Source organism: Mastacembelus armatus, chromosome 4 (assembly GCF_900324485.2).
Source record: "Mastacembelus armatus chromosome 4, fMasArm1.2, whole genome shotgun sequence".
NCBI classification, from domain to species: Eukaryota; Metazoa; Chordata; class Actinopteri; order Synbranchiformes; family Mastacembelidae; genus Mastacembelus; species Mastacembelus armatus.
In genome coordinates, this window is record NC_046636.1 from 19,463,597 (window position 1) to 19,490,773 (window position 27,177).

General features: G+C 38.9%; 1 protein-coding gene across 6 annotated transcripts in view; it reads right to left on the reverse strand.

The window, feature by feature from the left end:
- tmem131 (transmembrane protein 131) overlaps window positions 1-25,792 on the reverse strand; it is a 30,608-nt gene extending 4,816 nt beyond the window's left edge. For all 6 annotated transcript variants that reach the window (XM_026304977.1, XM_026304974.1, XM_026304976.1 and 3 more), the window contains exons 1-30: window positions 25,526-25,792; window positions 22,969-23,030; window positions 22,775-22,815; window positions 20,223-20,291; window positions 18,798-18,918; window positions 15,967-16,083; window positions 15,751-15,873; window positions 15,556-15,636; window positions 15,300-15,450; window positions 15,122-15,178; window positions 14,963-15,024; window positions 14,770-14,878; window positions 13,956-14,064; window positions 13,692-13,845; window positions 13,405-13,575; window positions 12,813-12,923; window positions 12,429-12,563; window positions 11,953-12,057; window positions 11,780-11,866; window positions 11,527-11,679; window positions 11,367-11,442; window positions 10,609-10,723; window positions 10,352-10,490; window positions 10,131-10,240; window positions 9,969-10,041; window positions 9,698-9,849; window positions 9,464-9,606; window positions 7,872-8,058; window positions 5,392-5,577; window positions 5,110-5,265 (exon numbers count right to left, since the gene is read on the reverse strand). In XM_026304977.1, coding sequence (XP_026160762.1) covers window positions 5,110-5,265; window positions 5,392-5,577; window positions 7,872-8,058; window positions 9,464-9,606; window positions 9,698-9,849; window positions 9,969-10,041; window positions 10,131-10,240; window positions 10,352-10,490; window positions 10,609-10,723; window positions 11,367-11,442; window positions 11,527-11,679; window positions 11,780-11,866; window positions 11,953-12,057; window positions 12,429-12,563; window positions 12,813-12,923; window positions 13,405-13,575; window positions 13,692-13,845; window positions 13,956-14,064; window positions 14,770-14,878; window positions 14,963-15,024; window positions 15,122-15,178; window positions 15,300-15,450; window positions 15,556-15,636; window positions 15,751-15,873; window positions 15,967-16,083; window positions 18,798-18,918; window positions 20,223-20,291; window positions 22,775-22,815; window positions 22,969-23,030; window positions 25,526-25,649 — 3,479 coding nt within the window. In that variant the 5' untranslated portion in view covers window positions 25,650-25,792. The remainder of the gene's footprint in view (window positions 1-5,109; window positions 5,266-5,391; window positions 5,578-7,871; window positions 8,059-9,463; window positions 9,607-9,697; window positions 9,850-9,968; window positions 10,042-10,130; window positions 10,241-10,351; window positions 10,491-10,608; window positions 10,724-11,366; window positions 11,443-11,526; window positions 11,680-11,779; window positions 11,867-11,952; window positions 12,058-12,428; window positions 12,564-12,812; window positions 12,924-13,404; window positions 13,576-13,691; window positions 13,846-13,955; window positions 14,065-14,769; window positions 14,879-14,962; window positions 15,025-15,121; window positions 15,179-15,299; window positions 15,451-15,555; window positions 15,637-15,750; window positions 15,874-15,966; window positions 16,084-18,797; window positions 18,919-20,222; window positions 20,292-22,774; window positions 22,816-22,968; window positions 23,031-25,525) is intronic.
- Window positions 25,793-27,177: the final 1,385 nt, after the last annotated feature.

The window sequence follows — 27,177 nt, forward strand, 5'->3', positions numbered from 1 at the left end:
CTATACTCATAAATCAGAACACAAAGACAACTAGAGCCACAACCATAAGTTGGTTAATCAATTCAGTCAATCATCAGAAAATGCATCAAACTATTTTTATGATCAAATGCTTTTTAGTTTAAACAATTTTGATCCAAACAGGCTACAGATTTGGTGTTTCCAGCATCCGAACTACGACGACTGTGCCTTCATAATCAAGCTCCTTCATACCTTAAAGACCTCATAGTACCATATTATCCCAATAGACCACTCTGTCTCAGAGTGCAGGCCTACTTGTGGTTCCCAGAGTTCTCAAAAGCAGAATGGGAGGCAGAGCCTTTAGCTATCAAGCTCCTCTCCTGTGGAACCAGCTCTCAGCCTGGGTTCAGGAGGCAGACACTCTCTGTACTTTTAAGGCTAGACTTAAAACCTTCCTCTTTGACAAAGCATATAGTTAGGGCTGGCTTCAGGCAACCCTGAACCATCCCTTAGTTAGTTATGCTGCTATAGGCCTAGACTGCCCGAGGACCATCGGTGCACTGAGCTCCCCTACCCTAACCCCCCCCCTCTCCCATCTCATGTATATTCCACCATTGAATGTTACTAACTTTGTGCTCTCTCTCTCCCCTAGTTTGTGCTCTCTCCCTCCCTCTCTCTCTCTCTCTCTCTCTCTCTCTGTACCTTCTGCAGGTGTCCCTGGTCCTGGAGCTGTTTATCGCTGATGTGCAGTTACTGGCCCCACCAACTTGCAGTGTCTATTTGTTGTTTATTGTTGCTGTTCTTTTCTCTCTGCTCTATCCACTCACCCCAACCGGTCGAGGCAGATGGCCGCCCAAACTGAGCCCGGTTCTGCTGTTTTTTTCTTCCGTTAAAGGGAGTTTTTTCCTCTCCACTGTCGCCAAGTGCTTGCTCATAAGGGAATTGTTGGGTTTTTAGTTTTAGTTTTTGTAAAGTGCCTTGAGATGATTTGTATTGTGATTTGGCGCTATACAAATAAAATTGAATTGAATTGAATTGAATTTTCCTCTCTTATAAATAGTGTGGGGGTTTTACACCAGGGCAAAGGGTCACTTGAATATTTACTTAATCTGTTTTCTTTGATGAAAGACGGCTGAAGATACCTGAACAAATATGAGGGGTCTGTTCAAGATTAGTCCATCCCTTTCTTGTCAAGCATAAGATCAGTGTGAATGAGAATTATTGTGTGTGTGTGTGTGTGTGTGTTATAAGCCCAATGAAAGTGGAAGCACCAGCCCCAGTGCTAAATGATGGTAGATAAATGGGTTAAATGTGTGGTTATATCTCTTTTCAGGAGTGAGAAAGGGAGGCAGAAATAGAAGTAAGAAAAATCTGCTGCAGAATTAAAGGTAAAGGTAGAGAAGTGATGTTGAGGAGAATAAGAAGGACAAAACAGAAATGTAGGGCAAGAAAGTAGAAGTTATGTGTTGCAGGTTCATCAAACTCCGATGGGGAAACATCAGACCCACAACACGGCACCAGTGGGGTCACAACAAATTCACCGCTACGATGGACACCTTGTATGAAGCTGTGCGGACTGCAATTCCTCTGAGAGTCTGCTGGTTTGAGATTCATGATACCGGACAAAAGGGGGGTGAGTCAGCAGCTGATTATTGCACCTGCATGGTAACTGTATTCGCTGCACACTCCGGATAATGCAGCATACAGTCACCTGTGGAAAACTACATTAATAAATGCCTCAACCTGGCCCAAGGAGCTGGGTCATGATGTCATGTGTCGGCTGGGAAACAAAGACTTTGCCAAATGAAGCTACACAACCTCGCAGAAGGAGCCTGCAATCTCGACAGAATAATACAAGGGGACGTCAGAGGAATCAAGGATTTCTGCAGAATCAGCTTCAAAAAGGACAGTTTCACATTGTAAAGGACATGGACACATATCCTATTACTGAATCAACAGAGACTGATGAAATTGACGTTTTTTTCCCTCTGATTAGTAGTTCTAACTGTGTTGACAAAAGGGGGGAATGTGGGGGTTTTACACTAGGTCAAAGGGTCACTTGAATATTTACTTAATCTGTTTTCTTTGATGAAAGACGGCTGAAGATAGATACCTGAACAAACATGTGGGGTCTGTTCAAGATTAGTCCACCCCTTTCTTGTCAAACATATATAATCCTGAGTACTGTAACACAAAGTCAGAATGCTTAGAGAAGTCTTCTCTCCCTGCAGCATGAAATTAAACCTGAGATGATTCATCACACTTGTGTTTGTTCCTGAGAATTAGCAACTCTCAAACTCAAAGAAATCTCGACAGAACAATTTGGCGACGAGGATGGGATGGACATGCCACTTACCAGCGCCTGTTCTAGACCGAAGGACCCACCGGTAGTAAAATTTAAAAATGAAGGGAAAGTTCCGCTCCGACAAACAGAGGGCCGGATCCCGCCTGAGGTCAGAACGGGTGCCCGACAGTGGATGCTCCATTCATTTAATAACTGACTACAGTGTTATGAATCATTTCTTGTGTATGTCTGTTAAGTGTTGATTTATGTTTTTGGTGTGTTTTTGGTCTGCATCAAAGAAAAAACCTTAGGTGTGTGTGTTTGGTAATCACATGATCTTTGTAATCCCTCCTGGTGATGAGACCAGTGAGTCTGAGGGACAGACGCCAGATGACGAAAAAATAATCCTAAAAATCAAAAAACAAAAAAGAAGAAGAAAAAAAAAGAAACAGGAAAACTCCCCTGGCTGAGGATAAGTCTTCCTTTGGGAAGCCATATGGTTTATTAAGGAAACAACCCATACGTGGAAAACATGAAAAAATTAAGACGGTACTGAAGAAGTAAGCTCTGATTGTTAATGAGAAGTATGATAATGTTGTTAATGAGAAGTAAGCTGTTAAATGAGAAGTAAGCTATTGTTGTTAATGAGAAGTACTCTATTGTCTATGAGGAGTCAGATGTTATTGTCTATAAGAAGGGAACTATTATTGTTGATAAGAACCACCTTAGAAGTTGTCCCATATCATGAACTGGGCATATGAATGAGGTGATAATGTCATAAGCTTTGTGGTGACTCCATCAGTGTCTTGTATGCACAATGTGTGTACAGTAAGGGTACGTTGCTCGGAACGAAAGTGTCATACAAACCTTCCTGGCTGGAGTGTGTCATCCAAAGTTAGTGTTTGTGTGATAAGATCTGACCATACGATGAGATGGGAAGATCAGTGTGAATGAGAATTATTGTGTGTGTGTGTGTGTTATAAGCCCAATGAAAGTGGAAGCACCAGTCCCAGTGCTAAATGATGGTAGATAAATGGGTTAAATGTGTGGTTATAGAATGTTGTTGAGAAGGAGAAGAGGAAGTGAAAGAAGGAAAGCAAAGAAGAAAGAAATAAATTGGCACTCTTTTCAGGAGTGAGAAAGGGAGGCAGAAATAGAAGTAAGAAAAATCTGCTGCAGAATTAAGGGTAAAGGTAGAGAAGTGATGTTGAGGAGAATAAGAAGGACAAAACAGAAATGTAGGGCAAGAAAGTAGAAGTTATGTGTTGCAGGTTCGTCAATGTCGTCAAATTTCCACGACGATACACACAAAAACATATGTCACCTGGAGCTCTCAAAACTGAGACAGAATAATTAAAAATGCAAATTATTCTTAAAGGCAACAAAATCAAAGCCAGCTTTTAAAATGCCTAAATGACCATTATTGCTGTTAAAACAGAATACCACACAGCACTCTAAAATTTTGTGTTGGACTGCTGGGGTCAGCATGTGGTCTTATATTTCTAGAAAAAGGACAAACAGACGAAGAAACCACACATTAATTTGTCAGACAGCTCTCACTCACAGACTGTCTCATACTGAACATGCAAAGTTTTCCAAATAGCCAGCGATATGGGCCAGCTAGTGGTTTGAGCAGCTGATACAGCAAAAACCACAGAAACCTGTTGGCCACAGAATAGCTGTTGAGTGTTTTATCTGCGTGTCAGAGCCATTAAATACATTATTCAGTATTATTTAGTATCTTAAGCATAGATGGATCTTTCTCTTTGCTAAATCAACCTTTTATTTTTCTGTACTTTGATGATGAAACAGCAGCAGCAACAAATATGTGAACCCTTTGGGATTTTCCAGTTTTCTGCATTCACTGGTCATTAGAACGTGATTCACCTTCATCTGAGTCACAGGTATATACAAACAAACAAAGTACTAAAAGATAATAACATGCCATTATAATCTTTTGTTGTCTCTGAACTGAACACACCCATTAAACTTTACAGTACTGATGGAAACACCTTGTGATCCCTTGGATATGACAACACGCTGAACCTCTATTGGCAGCAATAACTTCAATCAAGGACTTCTTGTAGCTGCACATCAGGCCTGCAGAATATTCAGGAAGGACTGAGGGCATATTCCTCCTCACAGAGATGCTTCAGCTCGGACATATTCATGGCACGTCTGATATCAATGCTTTCTCAAGTAAATTCTCACAATCTCTGTTGGGTAATGGTCTTTGCTCTGACTGGGCTTCTCTGTGCTGTCGCATCACCCAGCTTCTCCTGACCTACAAATGGCCTGAGCCTTACTGCGTGTACAGTGGACTAATGACAACATCATTCTTTTAATGCTTTGTTGTTGTTCTAGTAGTTTTTCTTATCTCACTTAGCAAACTGTGTTGTGCCTTTAGAGTCATCTGAGCTGAGCACCCACAGTACTAAATTATCTCCATTTATTCAACTTGACAATTCCTGATCATACGTATTACAGCATCTCTTTTTAGCAGATATGGTTCACATCAACAAAGGTTACTTGTGAAGAGCAATACAAAGATTTATTATTCAGAGCTACTCTAACCTACACCTCCAACCTTGTTTCACTGACCAAACCAAAGTTTGCCAACTCCTGGCTTCAATTAGCTTTTGTTGTCATTGGCCAAAGGGTTCACATGTTTTCCATGTTTTTGTGAATGCTTGAATGATGTATTTAATATAATAATAATTTGTGGGTCATACATTGTGTTTGTTCATAACTGTTAACGATGATGAAAATCTGACCATAGGTTTAGACAGTATTATATATAAACAGACAATACCCACAGTATCACTTGAACATATTTCCTAAACCCAGCAACTATATGTTCTACTTACTTTGAATCACTGTGGATTTGCACTATGTCCCTGAGGTTAAATGGTCTCCCAGTTTCCATGGTGGAGTTGGACTCTACAGACACGCGTCTCTTAAAAGGCTCCCAGATGCTCTGAGCCTCCAGGTAGGCTGTGGCAATCACCAACAGAAACATGGAACTGAAGACAAAATAAAACAATTAGTAACTGTTGGGTTGAAATGAAGTTTCACAAAAAACGCCAGCATGTGTTTTGGCTTTTTGGGTGGTGTCTTAATGCCACTAAACAGTACAGAGTAACACTAACCTCATAATGAGAGAGACAATGATGTAGAGCTCCAGCTCCCAGCTCGGTCTGGGCAGGGTCTCTGTACATGCAGCTAACATGTGGTAGGGCAAGGAGGCGTTCAGGACAAACACAAACTCAGAGCCACCACATGTCACCAATTTCAGCTCCCGGATCACTCGAGATGAAGTGAAGTCGGGTGTAAACCTGTAAGGAAAGGAGGGAAAGTTTAAAAATGTGTTCACAGCTACACAATGAACCTTAGCAATGTTCATCTGAAATTAACCTGTGGTCCAATAATGTGACTACAAAGTAGGATTCTGATTTACAGACAGGGTAAAAGACAAGAAGAAAGTAGTGGCTAACTAGGAGACAAAGGATTTTGGTTTATGAATCTACTGAACCACTGGATGTTTTAGGACAGTCAAAACCTATTTAATGAAGTTTTATTATACCCTTTGTTTTGACAAACACAGAATGCTCTTTATTGTAGATACTAACTATTATTAAAATGAATCTGCCTCACTTGAGGTGTATATGAGATATGATACACTTTGAGGTGAGGTGTGTATCATATCTCATTTTGTCCAATGTAGTGATTTTCTAAACATGCATGTTTAGTTTACAGTTTAGCAGTTTTATATAGTGGGTCAAATGTATAACGTAGTATTTGTTCATAATTGCCACATGGTAAAATGTTCTAACCAATCAAATAGCTGTGCTACTGTAGGTATATTAGAATAGATAATTCAGATAGGTGTGCAGCATTATTTTATTCTGTATAAGCTGGAAAAAGCTTATGTACTAAAGATCTTTCCCAAAGCAGCAATGTTGAAAAGAGATGGAAAACAAAAGCACAATTCAACATTAACAATAAACACATTCCACATCGGTGTGTCAGGACCAGGGTGTTGCTACTGCACAGTGGCTAACTGACATAGTCAGTTATCTGGGACACAGCGTGAAGCTGTCAAAAGTCATTGTTACTGGTTCCTCCTTCTGTGCTTTACCTCCTCTAACAAAGCAACATGTCACTGTCAGAAAACTCTATACCTCAACAAAATATGAAAGCTGAGAGTTATGTTGCTCTCAAAATTTTAATTAAATTTGATTCATAAAATGTTTGACCAAACTATATTGCTTTGATGTAATTCAGCAGGCTATTTAACATTGGCATATTATTTGATGTTTACTGTCCAATGTGTTACTCATAAGCAGCAATTCTCATTTTCAATATGAATAACGCTGTGGTACATAATAGAAAATCCTAATGTAACTAGTGAGGTTGTGAACCTAAGCAAGAAGAGAACTCCATGAAAGTGTCTGTATGATAAATCTGCTCATTTCTCATTAGTTATTGTTGCCATATGACTATAAAATTGACAAAGTTTATAACAACCTATGTGATAAATACTACCAGAATAGTTGGACATGCCTTTATTTTGATACAGTTACACTTACAGCGGCTGATTAAACCTCAGGTTGAAGTTGGGCTGATATTGTAACTATTTATAGTAGGAAAAGTACACGTAGTACTACTAACATTAAAGAGGTATTGTTCTAATCTGCAAGTTATGACAGTGACTCAGCATGCACAGTACAAGGATGTGAAACTGAAGCAGCTAAATTTCCTCAACAATGTATTAATCTATTGTTAGATGTGAAAGTGCCTGCTGTGAGAAGACCTGTCATGAGAAAGACCTTTCATTTGAGGTAACCAATATTTATGGACTAGTACAAATAATGAAAATGGAAATTGCCCTGCCCTAACACATGCAAATAAACAGCCTGTTCACGCCCAAGCTCTGAGGAGCCCAAGGAAAGTGGAAACACCTTTAGGGCTTTTTGAACATTTGGCTCTCACATTACAAATTAAGAACACATGTATCAGTTCAATTTTAATTTTCAAAAAGTAATTCAGAGGCTTAAATAGCTGATGATTTGTATCACAGAAAACATAATGAACCATTTATCTTGTGGCAAGTTTGAAAACTGCAAATAATCAGGTTTTGCTGTTTTGTGACACCACTGCTGTTAACACTAGGAAATATCTGACAGGAAGCTAGCAGGCAGTTTCGACACCAATGTGTCAGTATATTTCCGTTACTAAGAGGAACCTAGGCAAAGCAGACCGGCCGGCACATCAGGATTTATAACAGCGAACACAGTTCAGAAAATATACCCTTGCTAGAATATTTGGCCAATATTGAGGCAAATTTTTGTATCTGTAAAGGGATAACAAAATGTACGAGTACATGTGTTCATCCATGTAAAAAAAGAGATGCAGTGGGAACTTTCAGCGAAGATAAAAAATGAGTCTTAACAGGGGCAAGCAGAGGTTGCAGAGAGACAGAGAGCCAATTCATCTTCTTACTGAGGGCTTACTCAGCCCGAGAGACTGAGAACAAGTATTAATAGAGCTCGTAGGTGACGGGGAGGGCGCACACACACGCACACACACCATGAGCAAAAGACTCACATGCAGCTGTTTGTTCACTTACAGTATGATGAGGTCTTTTGAAGCATTCGGCTTCAGTGCAAATTCTTGACAATGGAGAACTTTGAATCCATAACCTTCACAGGCCTGCCCATTGATTTCTGCTGATCTGATGGTGATCGGCAGCAAGCCTGTGTTCTCCACTCTGAAGGTTCTTTTAAGGGTGAAGTTTGGCTCTTTGACTTTTGTCCCTAAAACAAACAAAGGGATAGTAATGAGCTTTAATGCAAAATATAAAGAGAACTGTCAACATTATATTAACGTTAACTACATCACAATCATGTTGACATCCTCATAGAGGGACAATCTGTATAAGGTTTTTAGGTTTTTAACATTTTTGGAGTACTGCAGGATTTTTAAAAATAAAGATACAGTCCAGTGCTAAACAGAATGTTTTAATTTCCTCACTTTAAGATTATGTCATTGTGTGCTTGTATGTTCCATATTATTATTAAACAGGAAATTATTTCTGTAAAATTCTATGTGGATTTAACAGACTTATTTTGAAGAGCAGAGATTAACAATTACAATGTCAAATTTTCTACTTTTCTTTTAGAGGATATTTTTGAAGAGGACTCAAGTTCTAGCTAATTAGAACATGATTTAGTTGTGGCACTGTATGTGTGCAGCAAAGTCTGCAACATTAGTCTACTGGAAAAAGCTTGTTGCTCAGTTTATCATTTACAGATCAACTGTTTCTCAGCAACTGCAGGTACAGTATGTACATGGCTATTATCCGTTTTTCTAAAAGACTATTTTGGTAGCATATTTTATTTCATGAGAACCTTAAATTATGTTCTCATAATACACTTTCTCTTCATTGGGACTTTTCCTTGAGACTCTCTAAATGCTGGTATTCCTCTAACAGGTCACAGATGTTGATGCAGAATAGTGACTTAGGTAAAACTGCTGTGGAGATGAATGGAGAATAGTAATATAAACAAAACAGAGACTTTTAATTAAAAACTCTGTTCTGGGTATACAAATGATCCACCTTCTGAAATATAGTGAGTATTAGTTATTCTTAATATGTGTGAATGTTTTCTGCTATGTTAAACATGTAAACATACGTAACATAAGAAACAATGACCGAAGTATATAATGCAGTGGTATTCGAACTATCATAATATAAGTGGTGCTTGTGGATGTTGTCTCAAGTTTAAATGTACTCTTTAACCACACTTACACTTTCGTCATCTCATGTGTCTTTGGCAGATCTGTTAAGCATCCCGCCTTAAAAAAGACAGGTGTATATGCATCCAGAGAGCATTTGAGGCAGACTGAAATCTGGATGTATTTTGACATGCATTCTAGCCAGATGCTGTAAAGGTGGAAATGCATCGTAATCTTTGCCCTTCCAAAAGTAACTACTGCACATCAGTACAGTACTTTACATCTGTGGAAGAGGTCACTTGTGTGACAGTGGCGTCGGAGTGACATTGATATTAGCCGTTGTTCTCCTTGATGTTTGGGAAAGAGAGAAAAATGGCTCCAACAAGTTGCACTGAGCTGTTATTGCTCTCCTTTTATCCTGGATGTGTCAAACCATTGAATGATCTGTGTGCACTGATTTGGGTCTCAGCAACACAAACTCACTCTCTGTGCAGTCTTTAAGCAGGGATTCAGTCATCTTAAACCTCAACGAGCTGCCTTGTCCTGGAGGTTTCCCTGCAACTTTCAGGCTCTCCGTCGTACCTCGTCCATGCAATATGATTGTGTCGATCACAGTTAGATTATTCCTAAACAGAATCCCAGTGAAGCACATGTCACAAGAGGAACAGATATTTACTGAAGAGACAGGTTACCTGCATAAAAAAAAACTGCTATTACCTGACTATGAGGAGGGAGGAGACACTGTGGTTGCTGATGGGAGTAAACCTCACATTGAATGACTTGATTTCTCCAGGCTGCAGGAGGAGATTGTATACAAAGGGTCTAGTTGATCCCTCTATGAACCCTGTACTGCTCTTCATTAGGGGCGTCTGCCAAAAACAAACAGACGACAAGTTGGAAACAAATAGCTTCCACATGATGCCTCAACTATGGACAGGAGGACTGTGATTATGCCAATAAGTGGATTCTCTATTGTTGAAACACTCACTTGATTTCTGTGAACCTGGAACTCTAGGGTGTTTGTGTCAATATTAATGCTGGACAAATTTCCTAATGGCAATCTGGAAAACAAAGTTTGAGAAAATTACTGCCAGAGTAAGAGGAATGGGATAGAGAGAAAGGAAATACAGGGATTGATGAGATTTCCAACCTGTCAGCCAGCTTTCCAGAAAACACAGAGGGATTAGGTAACAGCGCCAAGGGAAGAACTTGTACGTATATGGGGACGTCGGCAGGATTCTGCAGAATAACCTCCTCATCCTAGAGAGAAAGAGAAAAATTTCCTCAGTTTCAAACACAGAATTTTACCTGTAAATATTCGTGCAGTTTCTGTGTGCATGAGCTAACAATATGTGGACTGTTTCTACTCACAGAGGAGCTGTTTGTGTTGGTTAGAGGGAACGTAATTTGCTGTGAAGAGTTAACAAGTGAGGGCCAGGTCAAATGTGCTGTTATTTTAGCTTGCACGTTTTTCTGAAGGTCTGTGTTGACTTCAAAGACAGCTTCAATCCTTCAGCAAGAAAAGAAAACATGTAAACAGTTCATTAGTGCAGAACAACTAATTTGGCAGAAGGTTTTGGCAAACAAAGCCTAAAAGATCAGTGAATTCTAACACCTAATTTGCTTACTTGTTTCCAGAGTGCTCTTTCAGCTCCTTCCATCGTCTGAGAAGTTTCTGATGAAGATCCACATCAGCATCCCAGATATCTTCCTGTAACGCCAGGCCATGAGGCTTGGACTCAGCTGTGGGGAAAGAAAAACAAAAAACAAAAAACATTACTTGGACTCTAAATGTCAATTTAGGCAGGATTTACATTACAAGGAGAGGGGAAGAAAATATCCACTGCGCTCCTCTGTAATTTAGCTCATTGCAAAATAAGAATGAACCATCCACAGCACAAAGCTGAAAAAGAAAGCCAAGGGTAGATGTGCAAGGTAACATTTAAGGCACTACTACATAAGGTGAATTTCAATTTCAAAACTTACTGTGCACCTCTGAGTCATAATACACAAGCACTAATAATAAAAAACATTTCAGTAAAGGAAGCTCCTCATGACTGAACAGTTTTCTTCAGTATCAAAGGATTTCAGTGATAGGTCTCTGTACTCATAGGTACAGCACACTGCAAAAAAGACTTCCTGATAGTTAAAAAAAGCTATAATTATAGCTGAGGTTATGGTAAAAAAAAAAAAATTACCCTAATTACCCTACCACACATTTTTAAAATTTAAACATTACTAACCAGCACATAGTATTAAAACCCCACCTACCCTAGAAAAACAGGCTATTCAGGCTTTAGTTGTATGAGGGTTGAATGTGACACGTTAAAAAGAAAAAAATAAATAAAACAAACAAAACAAAAAAAAAAACCAAACAAAAACTTACATTTAAACACAAACGGAAGCCCCACATAACAGTGATCACCACACTGCAAGCTGGCATCAAAATAAATATTTGCCACCTGAAAGAGATGGAGAAAAAAAAATAAGTTTATGTCTAAGACAAATATGGCTTGCTGATTTAGCTCCTTGAGATGACCGTCTACCTTAGATTTACGTCTTGGCTCCAGCTCATCTTTGTTGTTGCGAAGCCGTTTGTAATAAAAACGTATATCCTCGGTCAGGGAGCGGATCTGCTGCAGCCTAACTTTTTGGGTAAAAGAGCTCTGTATGCTGAAGCTTTGATGAACAACTTTCCCCTGAAGAAAAAAAAAGGATACACACATGGCAGAAGGTATGTGAACATCTCATCGTCACGGTTGTGCAGTATACATGTGAAATACAACTTATATAACTTACTGGAAATGAAGGTGGTAAAATAATGTGTTTGGGAGAGCTGTTTAATGTGCCAACTGCAATGACAGCTTTCACTGGGATGGTTAATATCTGAGAGAAAAGAACAGTTCATGTCAGCATCAGACTGAAAGCTGTGTAAAAAAAGGGTTTAAAACCACATAAGAGAGGATACTTACCTCATAATCTGTGGTTATGTGTACTGCTCCATCATACATGCCTTCCAGTGCCTTGGCCACCAGTGTCACTCTGAATGCTGCGTAATAGCCAGATGCTAATATCACCTGTAGCAAAAAAAATATTAACTTTTTTTTTTTTAAGTAAAGCACCTAATTGTCCTCCAGTATTCCTAACACTCCCAACACAAGGATGCTGTTAACCAAATGTAATCTAATACAAAAACATTTCACGTTACAACCTCAAAAATGACCATAATGTTGATTCCAGAACCATGTGACACAGTCTTAACAAAACCTGAATATGAGAAGCTTCATGAAGGCAGGACTTAACACAGTGCCTTTATACAGCATTGCATTAGCTTGGTGACGCTACTGTCAACTATTTGACACCCACCTCCAGGGTTTGTACTGAATATAATGTAATGAGGGTCAGAACAGCCAAAAGCAGCTTTGGAGTGACACTGCAGAGGTCTTACTGTTTTGTGATGGGAAGCTGAAGTGTTCTGCAGCTCTCGTAGGTGACTCAAAGCCACCGTTGTGTTTCCTTTCTCTGTCTTCAGCAGCTCCATGGAAAGGCTGTCCCCTGTGACCAGCCACGACTTAATATCCAGCTGCAGAGTGGAAAGGACAAACGTGTATAATTCCCTTTGGACTGGGATTCTTTTGGTCCTTTTGCTTAACTGTGTACACAAGTCAGTATATATCACTTAAACAGTCTTAAACAAGTGACTGAAAAGGAAAGATGCCAACATTTAGGCCAAACTCTCCCATTCCCATAATTATTTCAAATGTCTAGAAAACCTCATAACTGCTAATCAGATATCGTGCTAGTGTACATGTAGAATACTGTGTGATCTCACCTCTATGGGATTACTGTTGACCACCACAAATGTAATGCTGCTGGTGTCTGTTGCACTGCGGACACCAAAGTCCAAGAGGCTCTCCTTCAGACTGGGAGGCATGACCAGGGGCTGGCAACAATGAACAAACATTGCATTAAACATACTCATAATGAATCATGATACCTAGCGTGCCATATAAAGACAAAGCAAACTATGTATTTAGTCAAAACCAAGCTAAACTACCCCCCCTGATTTTGTTGTACATGTACTGCAAGTATCCATTTTGATAAACTTCAATTTGTTATTTCACATAACAATATGAGACAGCTATTAAATCCAATTATAAGAGAGAATAAAAACTCAGATAAACTCCTCCTTGTGGTTATTAGCTCAGCAGATCTCAGTAGCAACCATCTAATGCAATTTGGTGTGGTAAAACTAGCTTTAAAATACATATTTAAATGTATTATATTGTAGGCAAATCTATTATGTTGATTTCAGTATGAACATTAATTCTGTGCACAGTACCACTGTGATGGTAAATGAATGGCCTAGATATTATTGGTCAGCAGTAACTATAGCTGTGCTATCGTTTTGTCTATTGCGTTACCTCCAGGAAGCCTGTGTAAGCCCGGACAGGCAAGTGAAACTTGGATGCATTTGTGATGAGCAGGATGTTGCTGTCTATGTGAATAGATGGTCGGACTGGCCGGAAGAGGAGGGAGAAAATGTAACGTGACTCATGTTGGGGGATGAGAATGGGTGCACTGAAGTTCTGCACCTAAAATAGAAAGTGAAAAAGTGTTGTCATTGTGCCCTCTACACACACGCACACACATATCACATTTCTCGGTACAATCAGAAAGACCTCTGTTAGCACATTCTAGTGACACTCACGTTAAACATGGTTTTGGCCTCTTCAGGCAGGGACACGCTGTGTATTCGAATTGCAAAGTTGAAGGCATTTGTGAGGAAGATGGGTCTGTCCACTGGGTCCACAGGGCTGTCCCTAATGTGGAACAAGGTAGCTGTGTGGTCAAAGCCCAGGTATCTGAAAGAAGAAACAACTCATTAGTGAAACTCCTTTAAGAGTATTTTCCTCCTACATAATTCATAAAACCACCCACTCCTTGTGTACTGGATATCCACAAAATAACTCACCCTTCTAAAACCTCTGCCTGGTATGGGATTTCAAGCTTGGAGTAGCTCTTTTCTTTTGCTTTAACAGTTATTTTACCAGAGAACTGATATGGTTTTCTTGCTTTTGAGGCTGCAATGAAAAAGCAAAATTGACACAGCAGATAAGTGTGCTGCGAAAGGATACAAAGCCCTGCAAGGGGATGTTGTGCAATCCAAAGTAAAAAATGTAAGAAATGAGGGACCCAGTGTCGAACATCTTTAAAGCTGGAGAAGACTTTTTGCAGACCTCTAGTCAATAATCTGTATATTATTAAAGATGATGACTATTGCATCCTCTGATTTCTTTTGTATTATTTCACCAAAGTATATGAATAAACCTAAAAAAAGAGAGAATTTAAACAGAGGTAAAAAGGGAAAATCATATAAAACTGAATCTTCATTTCATGTCCAGATGATTTTTCTATGCTTCTCTCTAGCTGAAGAGGAACGACTGACATCATGTTCAGAGGCCACTTATTAAGAGCTTGTGTTCAAGGGAAACGATTCATGTAACTACACTTAAATCTACATCATATACCGAAGTTAGAGGAGACAGTGAGCTATATTCTATTATTTAATTTTTGGTCTAATTTAAGTCACAAACTTAGTGCTTTCCAAATAAAATGACCTCAAGAAAACATAAAATATGAATACAGCATATATATTGTTACATATATATATGTAAAGGTATTTAGCAAAAACACAATGTAAATGTTTATGTAGGAAATCAAACAGGATGTAGATTTCAAAAGAACAAGTGACCATTACTTACTAGACAAAAAAAAAAACAACCTACCATCAAAACTAATACTTGCAACCTTGGTATATCTGCTTTCTCCGGCTTTCAGTGTGACTGCTTTGAAATCTATTGTGACAGCCTCATTTGATGGTGTTGTGCGTACACTCTGTGAAGCAGAAGTTAAGAAGAGGGTTATAAAAGGGTCAAGGTAACAGCTTAACAATTTAAAAAGACATCTAACGATACCTACTGTAATTGGGACATCTTTTGATCCTGAATTTAAAAGGTGTAGATTCAGGAGTTTTGGACGATCTGTAACACAAAGCAGTTGGGACAGAGAAAAGGAGAGTGAGCAAAAACAAACAAAAAAAAAAAGTCGAAAACCAGCTGCTTTTATAGAACTTTTTACCTTGTGAACGCAGTGTACCAAAGTCAAGCATCTCTGTGGAGGAGTATATACCAGGGGCTGAAAGAACAAAAACAGAAAACATACAGATCTATAACACATTTTTACATACAGCAAAGACAGAGTGACAGAGAAGGTTCTGTAGATAACATGACTTCCCAAAATTTCTAAGAAGGCGCACCTGATGTGACTTCCACCTCTACAGGCAAGATGATGAACTGATCCTCATCGGGGGCATTGGTTTTAATTCTGATGAAAGCCGTGTGGTTGTCGACGTCTCTCGATGAGAAGCTGGCTCTCATCACCCCCTTTGTCTCAAATGGAGGAATCTCCTAAAGAGAGGGAAGGTCAGCGTGACCACAGTACTCATGTACCTTTAAATCAAAACAAGATTTGATTAGAACAGTGGAATAACTCAGATGCCACATGGAACTAACCCATAATTTTCCAGTGCCTCCTTGTTGACCTGTGGGAAGCTCTAAATGCAGATCCCCGCCACTGGAGTACATCTCAACAACCTCAATAAAACGAGGAAAAGCAGAACCCATATACATCAAATCAATCCACCAACATACAAAATCAAAATGAATGTGCTAATTAAACCATCAGCCAATCTCAGTCAGGTAAACTACCTGCAGTGGTTCACTGTAGGGGTTGTGGATGTTTATCAGAGGTGAGAAGCTACTGTTCACTGGGACTCGAGCCCCTATGAAAGGCCGCAGTCTGTAGGGGTTTGGGATGCCCACCCCAAAAACCTTTTAGGACAGGAGGAAAAAAAGCAGCATAAGTCACACTTCTGCCAATAAACATTTCAATTTAAAGAAAGTAGTTTAAATGTTTTTCTTTACCTGGTATGTAAACACTCCATGGTGTGATGTGTTAATAAATAATGTGTTTTCTACATTTCCAACTACTCGAGCAAGAAACACAACATCAAATGATGTGTTCCCTCCAGGTGGAATTATCTGATGAGGAAACACAATTTAACAGTTAATTCACAGCTTTTTGACACCAAACAGCTGGGCTCATATCCTCAAACATCTCAACGCTGACTTCCTCGACACCTGACCTTAAAAGGACTACTGCTGCGAAAACATTATGGCTACACACTAACTTCAGCATTTTGGTGGTAACTGTGGTTTCAAATGGTGACTTTCTGGTGATGTTTGCAGCAGATGCCCCCAAAAAATTTCCTGTCAACTAGAACGCATTACAGAAATGGGTTTTTGAAACACTAACAAAAAGCAGAGCAGATCCTGTGTCATCTCTGCAGCAAGAATGTTTAGTGTCTCTAATGGAAAGAACACAAGGCCAGTGGAGTTTTGAAAATGTTTTACACATCAGCTTCAGTGTGAGAAACTCTCTGCTCACTAAATAAAGGCTTTCTGGAAGTGCAGGAACAAAAAGATTTTAAGTGTCATAGGAAACACACGCTGATCATGATTTTTCTTAAAGCAGGAAACAATATATAAGCAGAGCCATTTTCATAGTGCTCACCAGAGAGGTGCTTGTTATTTAACCTAGCCTCCTTGCTTTAACTGGGCTATAAACATTCTCTTCCTCCTCGTGTTTGACCAATGTAGAAAGTCTTTACACAAACATATCCCATGACAGAGAACTGGAGGCCTTAGGCTGTTATCTTTGAAACCACACTGACTTCCCTCCCACTGAACGTCTTTGTCGACTAGTTGCTCATGTCCTGAAGATCAATTTATTTTAACATTCACCACTGAAAGCACGTTGATGCACTAGGTTTCATTAAACCCAATGTGAACTTTTCTGAGATTAATATGACTATGAACAAAAAGATATGGATCTACCTAATATAATCGTCAAAAGTATGTTTTCTGAATCAGGATATTTCTGTCATTCTGTAGAGGAGTACACAGAGAGGATGCTGCCAAATATTCATAGGTGCATGTTTTACTGATATGAAGAAGTGCCACAAAAATAAGACATCACTCTGTGTGCTGTGTTCACATGCTGTACAAAAAAGATGATTTATTTGCTAAACTGTCAATAAGAGACAGTCTCTCCTTTCTCAACTAAAAACTCTTATGGCAAAACAAGCACAAACAAGCAATCTGCTCTACACAGCCCAATTTGTATAATCGGTGACTTGAGGCAATACAATGGGACTTATGCAAGAACCAGTTGTACGAACGCATTTGTTTGCAATTGGAATGTATTTATTCCATTCCATCAAGTTTCTCTTACTTAGGAAGTGTATGAATGGTCAACACCTGTCGAACAAGTCCTGAACCAACAGACTGAATTTAAAACATTTGTGTTAATTGAATGGAGTTCACAAATTTGGACTTTAAATATGACACTGAAACTGTATTTCACTAAATCATATATATAATAATTAATTTTTTTTTTTTTTTTAAAATTCACAATTTTAATTAGAATTAAATTTCAGGATTGTTGTGCAGGATCATTTGTAATGTAACATTTCCTAGACTAGGCTGGAATATTCTCTACTGTAAAATCTCAGTCATGGTTCTCAACCACTTCACGTATTAATCATTGATGACTCTTAACTGACACATGTACAATGAACATTCTCTAAATGTTTTGGCTCCTCTAACGTTCACTGCTATTACAAATCAGCTTATATTTCTGTTTGCTGATTTCTGACAGCAGACTTGCAGCTCCGCAGTGTGACTTTTTTTCTTAAATTCTTGTAGGTCATTTTACTATTTATTACTTTTGTTACATGAAAACTGAATTTTCCTTTGGAGGATTAATAAAGTTTATCTTATCTTAGTTTCTCACAAACCCAAATTAATCGACGTACAATAACATCATGTTTGCTGCAATTGTGCCTTAAGCCAGAGAACTGGTTTTTCCTGTATAAGGATTTTGTCAACAAGAGAAAATACATATTTGAAAAGTGTCACAATAGAAAATTGTAATAAAACATTAATTCTACACCTATACCCTTCATTTCAGTGACTGTTATAGACTCTTTTACAATTATTATTATTAATTGTGCTTAATAAAAAAATCTGTTTTTCTTTATTAGAGTGTTGTTTAATTTGTGTACACAGAATGTGCTTCACAAGTACTACTTGCACTCTATTTTGCCTAGTTTTGAGTGTTGTGGACTGTGTTTGTACACTGCAATTAACCTACAGCGGCTTTACAAAATATTCACAGCCAATTACGTCTTGAAACTTAACTTCTTTATTTGGTTGTAAGATTTGCTAAATAAAATTGCCATTTATTTTTCTTGAATTCAAACTCAATAATCCACAATAAAGTGTGCTAGAACCTGTCAGGAGGGAGGCATCAGACAGAACATGCTTTAAGTAAAAGATTGATTTTCCGGTCCGATTGGACAAATATTTAATTGTTTGGACAGAACATCATGTACTGCTTATCACCTGGGTAGTCTATTCCCGCATGTGAAGCATGGTAGCAGCAGCATTATGATAAGAGAGAAAAATCTTCAAGAGATTCTTGAAGAAAAGCTACTCCAGAGTGTATCAATCTGAATCCAGTTTCTGAAGAGACTCTAAGGCTCCAAATAAACTGTTGGATACTCCAGTGTAATAACTGAAACAATGTAACTGCTAATGGGTTCTGAAGTTCTTATAAAACTGATCTGTTGTGACACTTGGGCTGCTGACAAAGAGAAAATTACAAAGTGATTTTAAAGTGTTTAAGCACTTACCCTATTTTGGAAAAAAGATGCATGAAAATGTGCTGTTGTTGCCGATATTGATATTAAACTAATTTCTTCCGAGCTAGGATTATGTAAATAAACTTTCTCCATTTTTGGCATTCCAACAGGTCTGTAAAGGAAGAAAAGAAGCCTTTGTAAGAGCAAATAAACAAAAATACAGTTTAAGAAATTTGAAGCTAATTGTAGAACACAAGTGGATGTATCAAGTGAGTAAAACTTTGCCAAAATAATAACATTTTAATTGTAAAAAAAAAAAAAAGAAAAAAGAGAGACTTTTTAAAGGCAGCAAAAAGAAGAAAGACATGAAACTTAAAGAGGTTCAGAGTGACATTAAAGGTCAGAGTTTTTCAATGTACAATGACATAGCTTCCCTTTTAGAGACATTCAACAAAATAATGATGGACATTCCTTCAAAATTCATTGTGCAGAACCACTCATGTGGTTTTTGCATATTTCAATATATAAATTACATGTACTGTAGTTTGCGCTGCTGACAGTCAATATTAAAAACCTTTTATCAATTCTTTGATTTCGTACCTCCAAGGCAGCATGTGGTTTCTATCATTTGAATGTGGTAGGAAAATCAACTTCTCGACACCTGAAACTTATGATTCTCAGACTAATTAATTTTGACTAAAGCACAGAGATGGCTGAATGGTCACAGTAATTGGATTGCTAAATATCTTATTCAGTGGATCTAAAGTTGAGCTTCTGTACTGTATATATGCTGATACACTGATGCTGTTAAATCAAATCCTTTCATCCTTTCAGGCGTATTTGACACAGGGTGACAATTTCTCAGGGTTTCATTTTCATGCCCTCAAAACATTCACAACTGATAAGTGGATTGTTTTTTGTTGTAGCAAGACAGGGGAGGACAAGCTGAGACAGCTGCGTCCCTCACCCTGGTCCAAGAACTCTAAGAGCTACTGAGTCATTTGTACTGTGTAAGTCTGCAACGTACTGTAGACTGCATTTGAAGCTGGCTCATGCTACATGGGTGTGCACCTACTGCACCTAGAGTGGAATCTGATCTAATAAGTCTGGTGTAGGTGAAGCTAGGTGAAGCTAGCACTGTAGTTAAAGAATATGTTGCGGTGCTTATGAGCATTCTGTAGAAGGCTAAAATTCTTCTTCAGTAATTGATGTATAGTTGTCAAACTCAAGTTTATCACCTCAGAGTAACTCAAATGTTTTACTTTACATGTACAGGTAGGTACAGTGTAGGAAATGTTGAGTCTAATATAAGGGGCTTTTGATCAAGTCAAAAATCTTTAGCAGTTTATGGAGTAATATGAATTTTTAGGTCTAAAACGACAAACTTACTATTAGCAAATACCTCAAACAATGTGATTTGTAATTCAGATCATATGAAAAGTAATAAACTGGTGTAAGAATATATCAAACACTTACTGTTCATGAAAGTCCAACATTGGAGGTTCAAATCGTATAGGTCGGCAGTTCCCTCGGTGTGGGGACGTGCTGTGAGAGACAGGAAGATGTGACATCAGCAACAGCAGGCTAGGAAAAATAATGTCCATATTGGTGTGCATTTCAAACAAATGAGAGGTTAAGCATACAAGAACAGACACCACTGTCTGTGCCCAAGCCCTTTTAACAGTGCATTGAACTGGCCAGGGGACTACTCCCATCTGCCATTCACTATTTCCATATTTAAAATCACCCTAAAAATCCACAGAGTTAAAAAAAAAAAAAAAAATCAAGAGAAGAAAAACAAAAATGTGTTTCTCTTCTTGCCACAGTCAGAGTGGCGTTGCTCTCACAGAAGGGCAACAACTTTTGAGCATCGATTGTATCCGCCTGGTTGTAGGCGTAACTCACCAAACCTGTTCAACAACAGGTGTATTTTAACAATAGACAAGGCTGTCCCTAAAGAGAAGCAACTCTTCTTTGGCAGAGGTAGTAAATAACAGAACTGTGCAATGAGAGCCATTATGTAAATCGCATGGAAAGTGAAGTTCATGAGTGTTGCAGGTGTGGTGCATAACCAAGCATTAGACCATTTAAAGGCAGAAAAGCAAATACCTCACTGGCAGAAGGTCTTTTTTTTTGGATAGGATAGAAAGAAGAAAGAACCATTCATGGAAAAGGGATTATATGCAGACAAAAATATATTCTCCTATGTTTCTCACCAGTACTGATGAAAGAGCACCTGATGGTAAGCCATCCCCTAATACATCACTCATATGTAATTAGTCTAACATCACCCCAGAGTCAGACAATTTACCAGAGATCCATTTCACCTATTTACTACCAGGTCTATGTGTACAGGGGCAGACAATGGTCGAGCTTGGTAGAGATGGGATTGATTTCTCTCCCCTGAGGAACACAGTAACCCACACAGAGTCCCTGACCATGCCGTGTTCTTCCGGAATAACCCATCATATACTGCCTATCTTCACTTCTCTCGTTTGTACAACTACTGGCAAAATTCTTCCTGAATAAGGGATTCAAATGGATCCTGGCTGTGAATTCTGCCCGGCCTGTTGCACGCCGCTTCAGACCTAATATGTTGAATGTCAGTGTGTAACTGGAGTAGCCGGGGAGATCATGAGGAGGACTGTGCCTCTTGGCCTCAAGATCTGCATATGTCCAGTGTCAGGCTAACCTTAATAAGACAAGTGCATAAAAAGCACCACTGTGAAATGCATTTTAACTCCTATGTAAGCAAATATGATGTTGACAACTTTTCTCACAAATTTCAGTGAAAACAGGGAAACAGAGAGCAAAAAATAATTACCAACAAAGAAACTACACATATACAGAAAATTAGGAAATGGGGAAAGTTCAACATTTAAAATGCCTGAAACTACAGAGTATCCTCCACCTAACTTGAAGGAGTGGTCATGCTTTGCCTCTACAAGATAACCCTTTCATGGATTAGAACATACTGTACAAATGGTAAAGCTCACTGTGTTCTCCACATGGACAACACATGCATGTGTGCTACATTATGTGGAGGTCGTGAAACAAAATCACCATATGAAAAGTTGACTTCTGCATGTTTCCTGCCTTGGAAAAAGGGTTTCCGTAGTTTTGTCTATTGGGACATACAGCGAACAAGCTCTCTCTGCCAGTCACACACCCACAGGCAGTGACTATAATCCTGAAGGTGAGGTTATGTGATCTAATCATGGACACTTGTCAGTATCTAAGGCAAGGCAGTGATCAAAAAACACAAAAATCTGCCTGTCTCAGCCCTGTCAAAAAAGATTCAAGTTGTCAAACTTGTGTCTCTGCCATCTGCCCTAATAGATTCAACTCTTCCACGTATACTCTTCCACACGCATACGGGTGTGTTCACTGGAGGAAAAAGAAAATAAAAAACAAAACTGCCCTCTCTTTCCCTAAAGGATTCCATTCAATTAACCAAACTTGTCAGTCAGTATGGTTTTAAGCTGCTGTCTTACACTGGAGGCCGTGGCACCGTGTGTTTTTGATGCACAAGCTTTTTATTTTTGGGTGTTAACTGATACTTTGCTAGCCGGCCAGATGTCATAAAGTTCTGTCCAGGTTCGTTAGCCTTGACAAAAACAACCTTTTTGTGCTTGCTAATTCACATGACCACAGTGAAGGTTAATGTATTTGCCTATTTGCAACAATTTCAACAATTTCAGCAGCATCTTTGTTCCTTTTTTTGTTGGTAAATGTTGGTTGTGTTAAGTCTGAAATGAAACATCCTGCTGCTCTGGCTTTGCACTGTTGATTTGTTCAAGAAGTCTGCTTACTGTGCTTCCACTTTGGGGCCTTATAGCAGTACTTTACAACAGACTGCAATCCAAGTGCACAATGTTTCAACATAATGTAGATCAAGTATAAGAGCAGCATTTGACTACACCCACACAATCTACTGTCATTTAAGTAAAAACAAACACCTTTTTCATTTTGCTGTACAAAAGAGCAGAGGATATGTGTAAAAGAATGAATAAAACATAAAAGCTTACCTTTGTTGATGATATAAACTAAAATCAATGTCAGACTCAGCCTGCAAAAGAAAAGAGCCATACTGTGGATTAAGGTAAAAATGAAATTGCAAACGAAATATGTGTCATCTTTTTATTGCTTTGTAAATACATTAAATATTAAAAACAATTATTATTAGTAGATTAATTAACTAAATGTCTATATTATGACCTACCTGTAAAAGGCTTCCTTCACCAAAATGTAGAACTTCTAGTATTGTGTCTGACTGAATGAATGCTGTAAAAAACAACCAGGAGAAACCATGTTAGGAGCATCTCCTTGACCACTATCAGCATCATCAAAAAGTACAACTATTTGTTACTAAGTTCAGTTTTAAACACTTTACAAAACAAATTCAGGAAACCTAAAATGTTAAAACAACAAACTAAATGACAGTAAACAGAACAATATTTCACACAGTTTGCCTGTCACTAAATAGTTAAGTTCATATACCCCATTTAAACTGATTTGCATTGCAAAGCAGTTTTCAATACCCTGAAAAAGGGAGAGATCAATTTCAAGAGCATGTTGTCAGAATGTAGGTTGTGCAGTATCTGACTATACTATAATTTAGCAAATACATGGTAAAATTGGAGAAAGACTATGATCGATTTGGAGAGGACTAAAAACAGCTCTCTGCTTATAATGCTTCCTCCCAAATCTCAGTGCATAAGTCACCTTTTAGCAGCTATTATATCTCCCTGAACCACAAAGTAATATTACTGGTATATTTAACCTCCCACTTGAAGTTTAATCTCTTGCACTTTTACAGCAGACAAGATAAATAGCAGGCTGAGATCTATGTTCAAACTCTGCGCAACCTGGTGTGGAAGTCTGGTGTGTAAACAATGTTGTATTGTGAAGGCATATCTACATCTACTATTGTGAACACAGATGTCTGTTTGCGGATGTCACAAGGTGTCCACTGCGCCTTTCTCTGAATAAGACTTGTCTTGAATGATTTTGTACAAAGGATGAACTTAAGTCATTATATACAGACATTTTTAAGTTGTGTTAAAAGTACAGTAAATCCTTAGTAATCATACAGGACTTTCAGGACTGGATGTGACTCGATCCAAACATGGATCTACAAGCCTCGACAGCCTAAAATTCAACTCAACTCAAAATTCTACTCGGCATTTATTTCGCTTTCACACCACCGAGAAGCTTTTTACTGGACACCATCAAAATCCCACTGCTTGTGCTGCAAAATCAACCTTTGCAGATCAAGTTCCCAGCACAAACTCAGCAAAGAAACCTGTTATGTTCGACATGTACTGACAAATTAAACACAGATTTAATTACTTTGTGCTGGCTATAAAAAAACGTTTAGATTTAGTATGTTTCCGGTGCTTGAATCACTTCATGCAAAACCTCTGTTTCATTTCCTTTTTACATTTCACTAGTGCTATTACATAAGTACATCACATCCAACCAGCATGTCTGTTCTGTCATGATTAAGCATATAATCTGGTTTCTGGATATATTTTTTTTCCACTGCAAATAATCGCTTTTTTGTGTATAACATTGTGTATAACATAACATTTCCAACTGTGCCACTATGACAGACTTAGTGAGCATTACACCAATATGTACAATCATGTATAACCACTATTCATAATAAGCATTACTAAATTCAAAATGCCCAAGACAACTATAATCTTTGGTGCTCAACCTGTCTATAATCTACCAGTTACAGCTGTTGGCAAGTTTAACTTTGGATACTCAGCAGTTGCCAAACTAAAAGGAAGCAGGAAGATTTACCTTTTTACTAGATTAAATCACATATCACTATTAGTGATAGAGACCTGTATACATGTGTGCACGTAGTCTGACCATCAAAGTGCAATTATCAGGAATCTGGTTCACATTTGCATTAGTTTGGTAAGCCTGCAGTGCTGGTGTTGACAGGGTGACTAACCCATACTATGCTCCTTTATGACTGGAGGCTCGGGCTGTGTGTGTTGTAAGTGTCAGGGACAATGTAAACACTTTATAGGCACCACACACGTATCCAAGTTAGTACAGCTTATCTTGGACGTGCACGGCTGTCAGACTTATCACTGTGACCTGACCCGATCAGTAGATCTGACAGCTGGTCACTCTAGTGCCTGTCATTGGGAACATCGGCGCAGTGAGAGGTGCCAAGCTGGAACAACCCGGGGTCAGAATCAAAACGCTCGGCCACGTTTACAAATAGCAATCATCTGACTGAAACATTTCCTTCACGGAGCATGAGGAAGTTGAAGTGAGGCAGCCTGTCATGTTGGGTCACCTCTCATTCCTCTGGAGCAGCTGGGGCCAGCTAACAGAGCTAGCCACGGCGCTAACAGGCGGCTGTGTGGCTGCAGTATGAGTATGTGTGTGTGTGTGTGTGTGTGTGTGTGTGCTCGGCACAGTGCTGGCCCAGCTCAGCCTTGTACGGTAGATATGACAACAAGCTACACACGGAGCTAGCTACTGTAATAACACAGGCCACACAGAGTTAGCTGCCTCACCGTACCACTTCTCCTCTCCGGACTAACAATTACGCTTCGTATCAATTCAAGACCCGTGTTAAAACGGTGCTAAACCGTGCTAAAGGCAAACAGGGACAGCACCAACTGTGCAGCGTTCAGGGTGTAAATCTAAACGAGGTGGCAGGCCAGCTGAGATAAAGTTGGCCCGCAGAGGCAACCTCAGAAATGTCTACGGAAGTTAACGCTAGCGCTAGCTAATGCTAAGTTACAAACCTTGTTGATTGGCCCGCGTCGTGTGGATAAAAGCCATAAACAGCATCCTCAGCAGCCCGATACACGGGGCTCCGGCTCTTCTGGCTGAAAGGCGAGGGCTCTGGGCTCCTTCTGGACTCGCCATGCTGCATATCTTTCTGTTACGATAACAACCGAGCGAGTGTGCGGATATGCCCGTGTAAACCTCTGCTGGCTCTGTCAATCATAGCCGTGGAAAACTCCCCGAGCTGCAACCGAACCGCCGAGCAAACCGTCGGCCTCTTCTTCTCCTCCTCTTCCGCCGCGTTGTGTAATGCGGCACCGCGGGGTCTGCTGCAGCCTGCCGCCCCGGAGTGAGCGGCTCCTGCGCTCACTGCACACCTGGACAACAGCTGGCCAAAGTTGACAACACACTCACCTTTTACCTTTACTTCATATTTCACACTTTGCTTATTTTACACTGAGATATTACTGAGTCAAAAAAAGAACATTGAGTGTCCTTCCACTTTAATGACTGACAGCTATAAAGGCAAAATATATGTCATAGGTGAAGGATAAATAAAGATAAGAAGAGACCGAAGAGTCTATAGTGCATGATAAGCCCAGCTGTGGATGTCTCTGTGAGGAGAACTGTCTGTGAGCACTATTTTAGTGTCTCTGATGGCCAATTTGGACTAAAAAGCCTTGCTTTATGCTTTTAGAGAGCCACAAGGGCTGTTTCCCTACATGCACCATTAGCAGACCATAGTACTAAAGACCACTGTAAGATAACACTAAGAATTACTTCTTAGATAATTACAGGGGGGATAAAGGTTGGATATTTTCTGCTGAATGCAGTGCCCCCGCTCTCAACCCTGCAAATAAGCTCCTACCAGCACAGGGAAAAATCAAGCCTAGTTTGAAACCTGCTGTTACTGCCTGCTTCAATGAAGTGTACAATATTTAAAATCACATTATTTTGCTTTCTCCATAATAAGTGACATCAGTTATGTCATTAACATTAACATGTTTTGTTTTGACATTTTATATGTAGAGTAAGTTGTCTTATTTTCCTTCAAATAAATATACTAAAATGTATTTCTATCACTACTGCATGCAGGGTTTTGAAATACTTCTGAGAAGTTAATGACTAACAAAACTAGGTGTCAAACTAGTGTCAAACATTTGGGAAATGTTGTGTCAGAAGCAAATGTATTCATCCATTAATGACAAACCTCAAGTCTTTTATAGTAACAGCTAAATCAATGTAGTCTACAGGCTTTAATTAAGAATTAAAAATAAATAAAATGATACCTTGTATAATTGGATTCCAAACTCAGGTCAAAATATAGAGAAATGAAATTACTATGGGAAAAATGTGTCACTTAAGCCTGAATCAATTGTGGCTAATACTAATAGTAATATCTGAAATGGAAATATCAGTCATTTAAAAGGACCAGCCTAGCTATTAGTCATTAGAAGACAGTTGGAAATAATGACATAATATTCATGTGTTTGCTGGCATAAATAAATATATGTGAGTCACTGATGGATAAATGATTAAATATAATCTCAAGGCACAGGGCAAAATCAGATCACTGATATAGCCTTAAGAATTTGAATAATGGCAACCCATTTCCTCATTTTATGGCAGGTTCAGCCAGAGTTGATGCCAGAGTTATAAACACTATAGC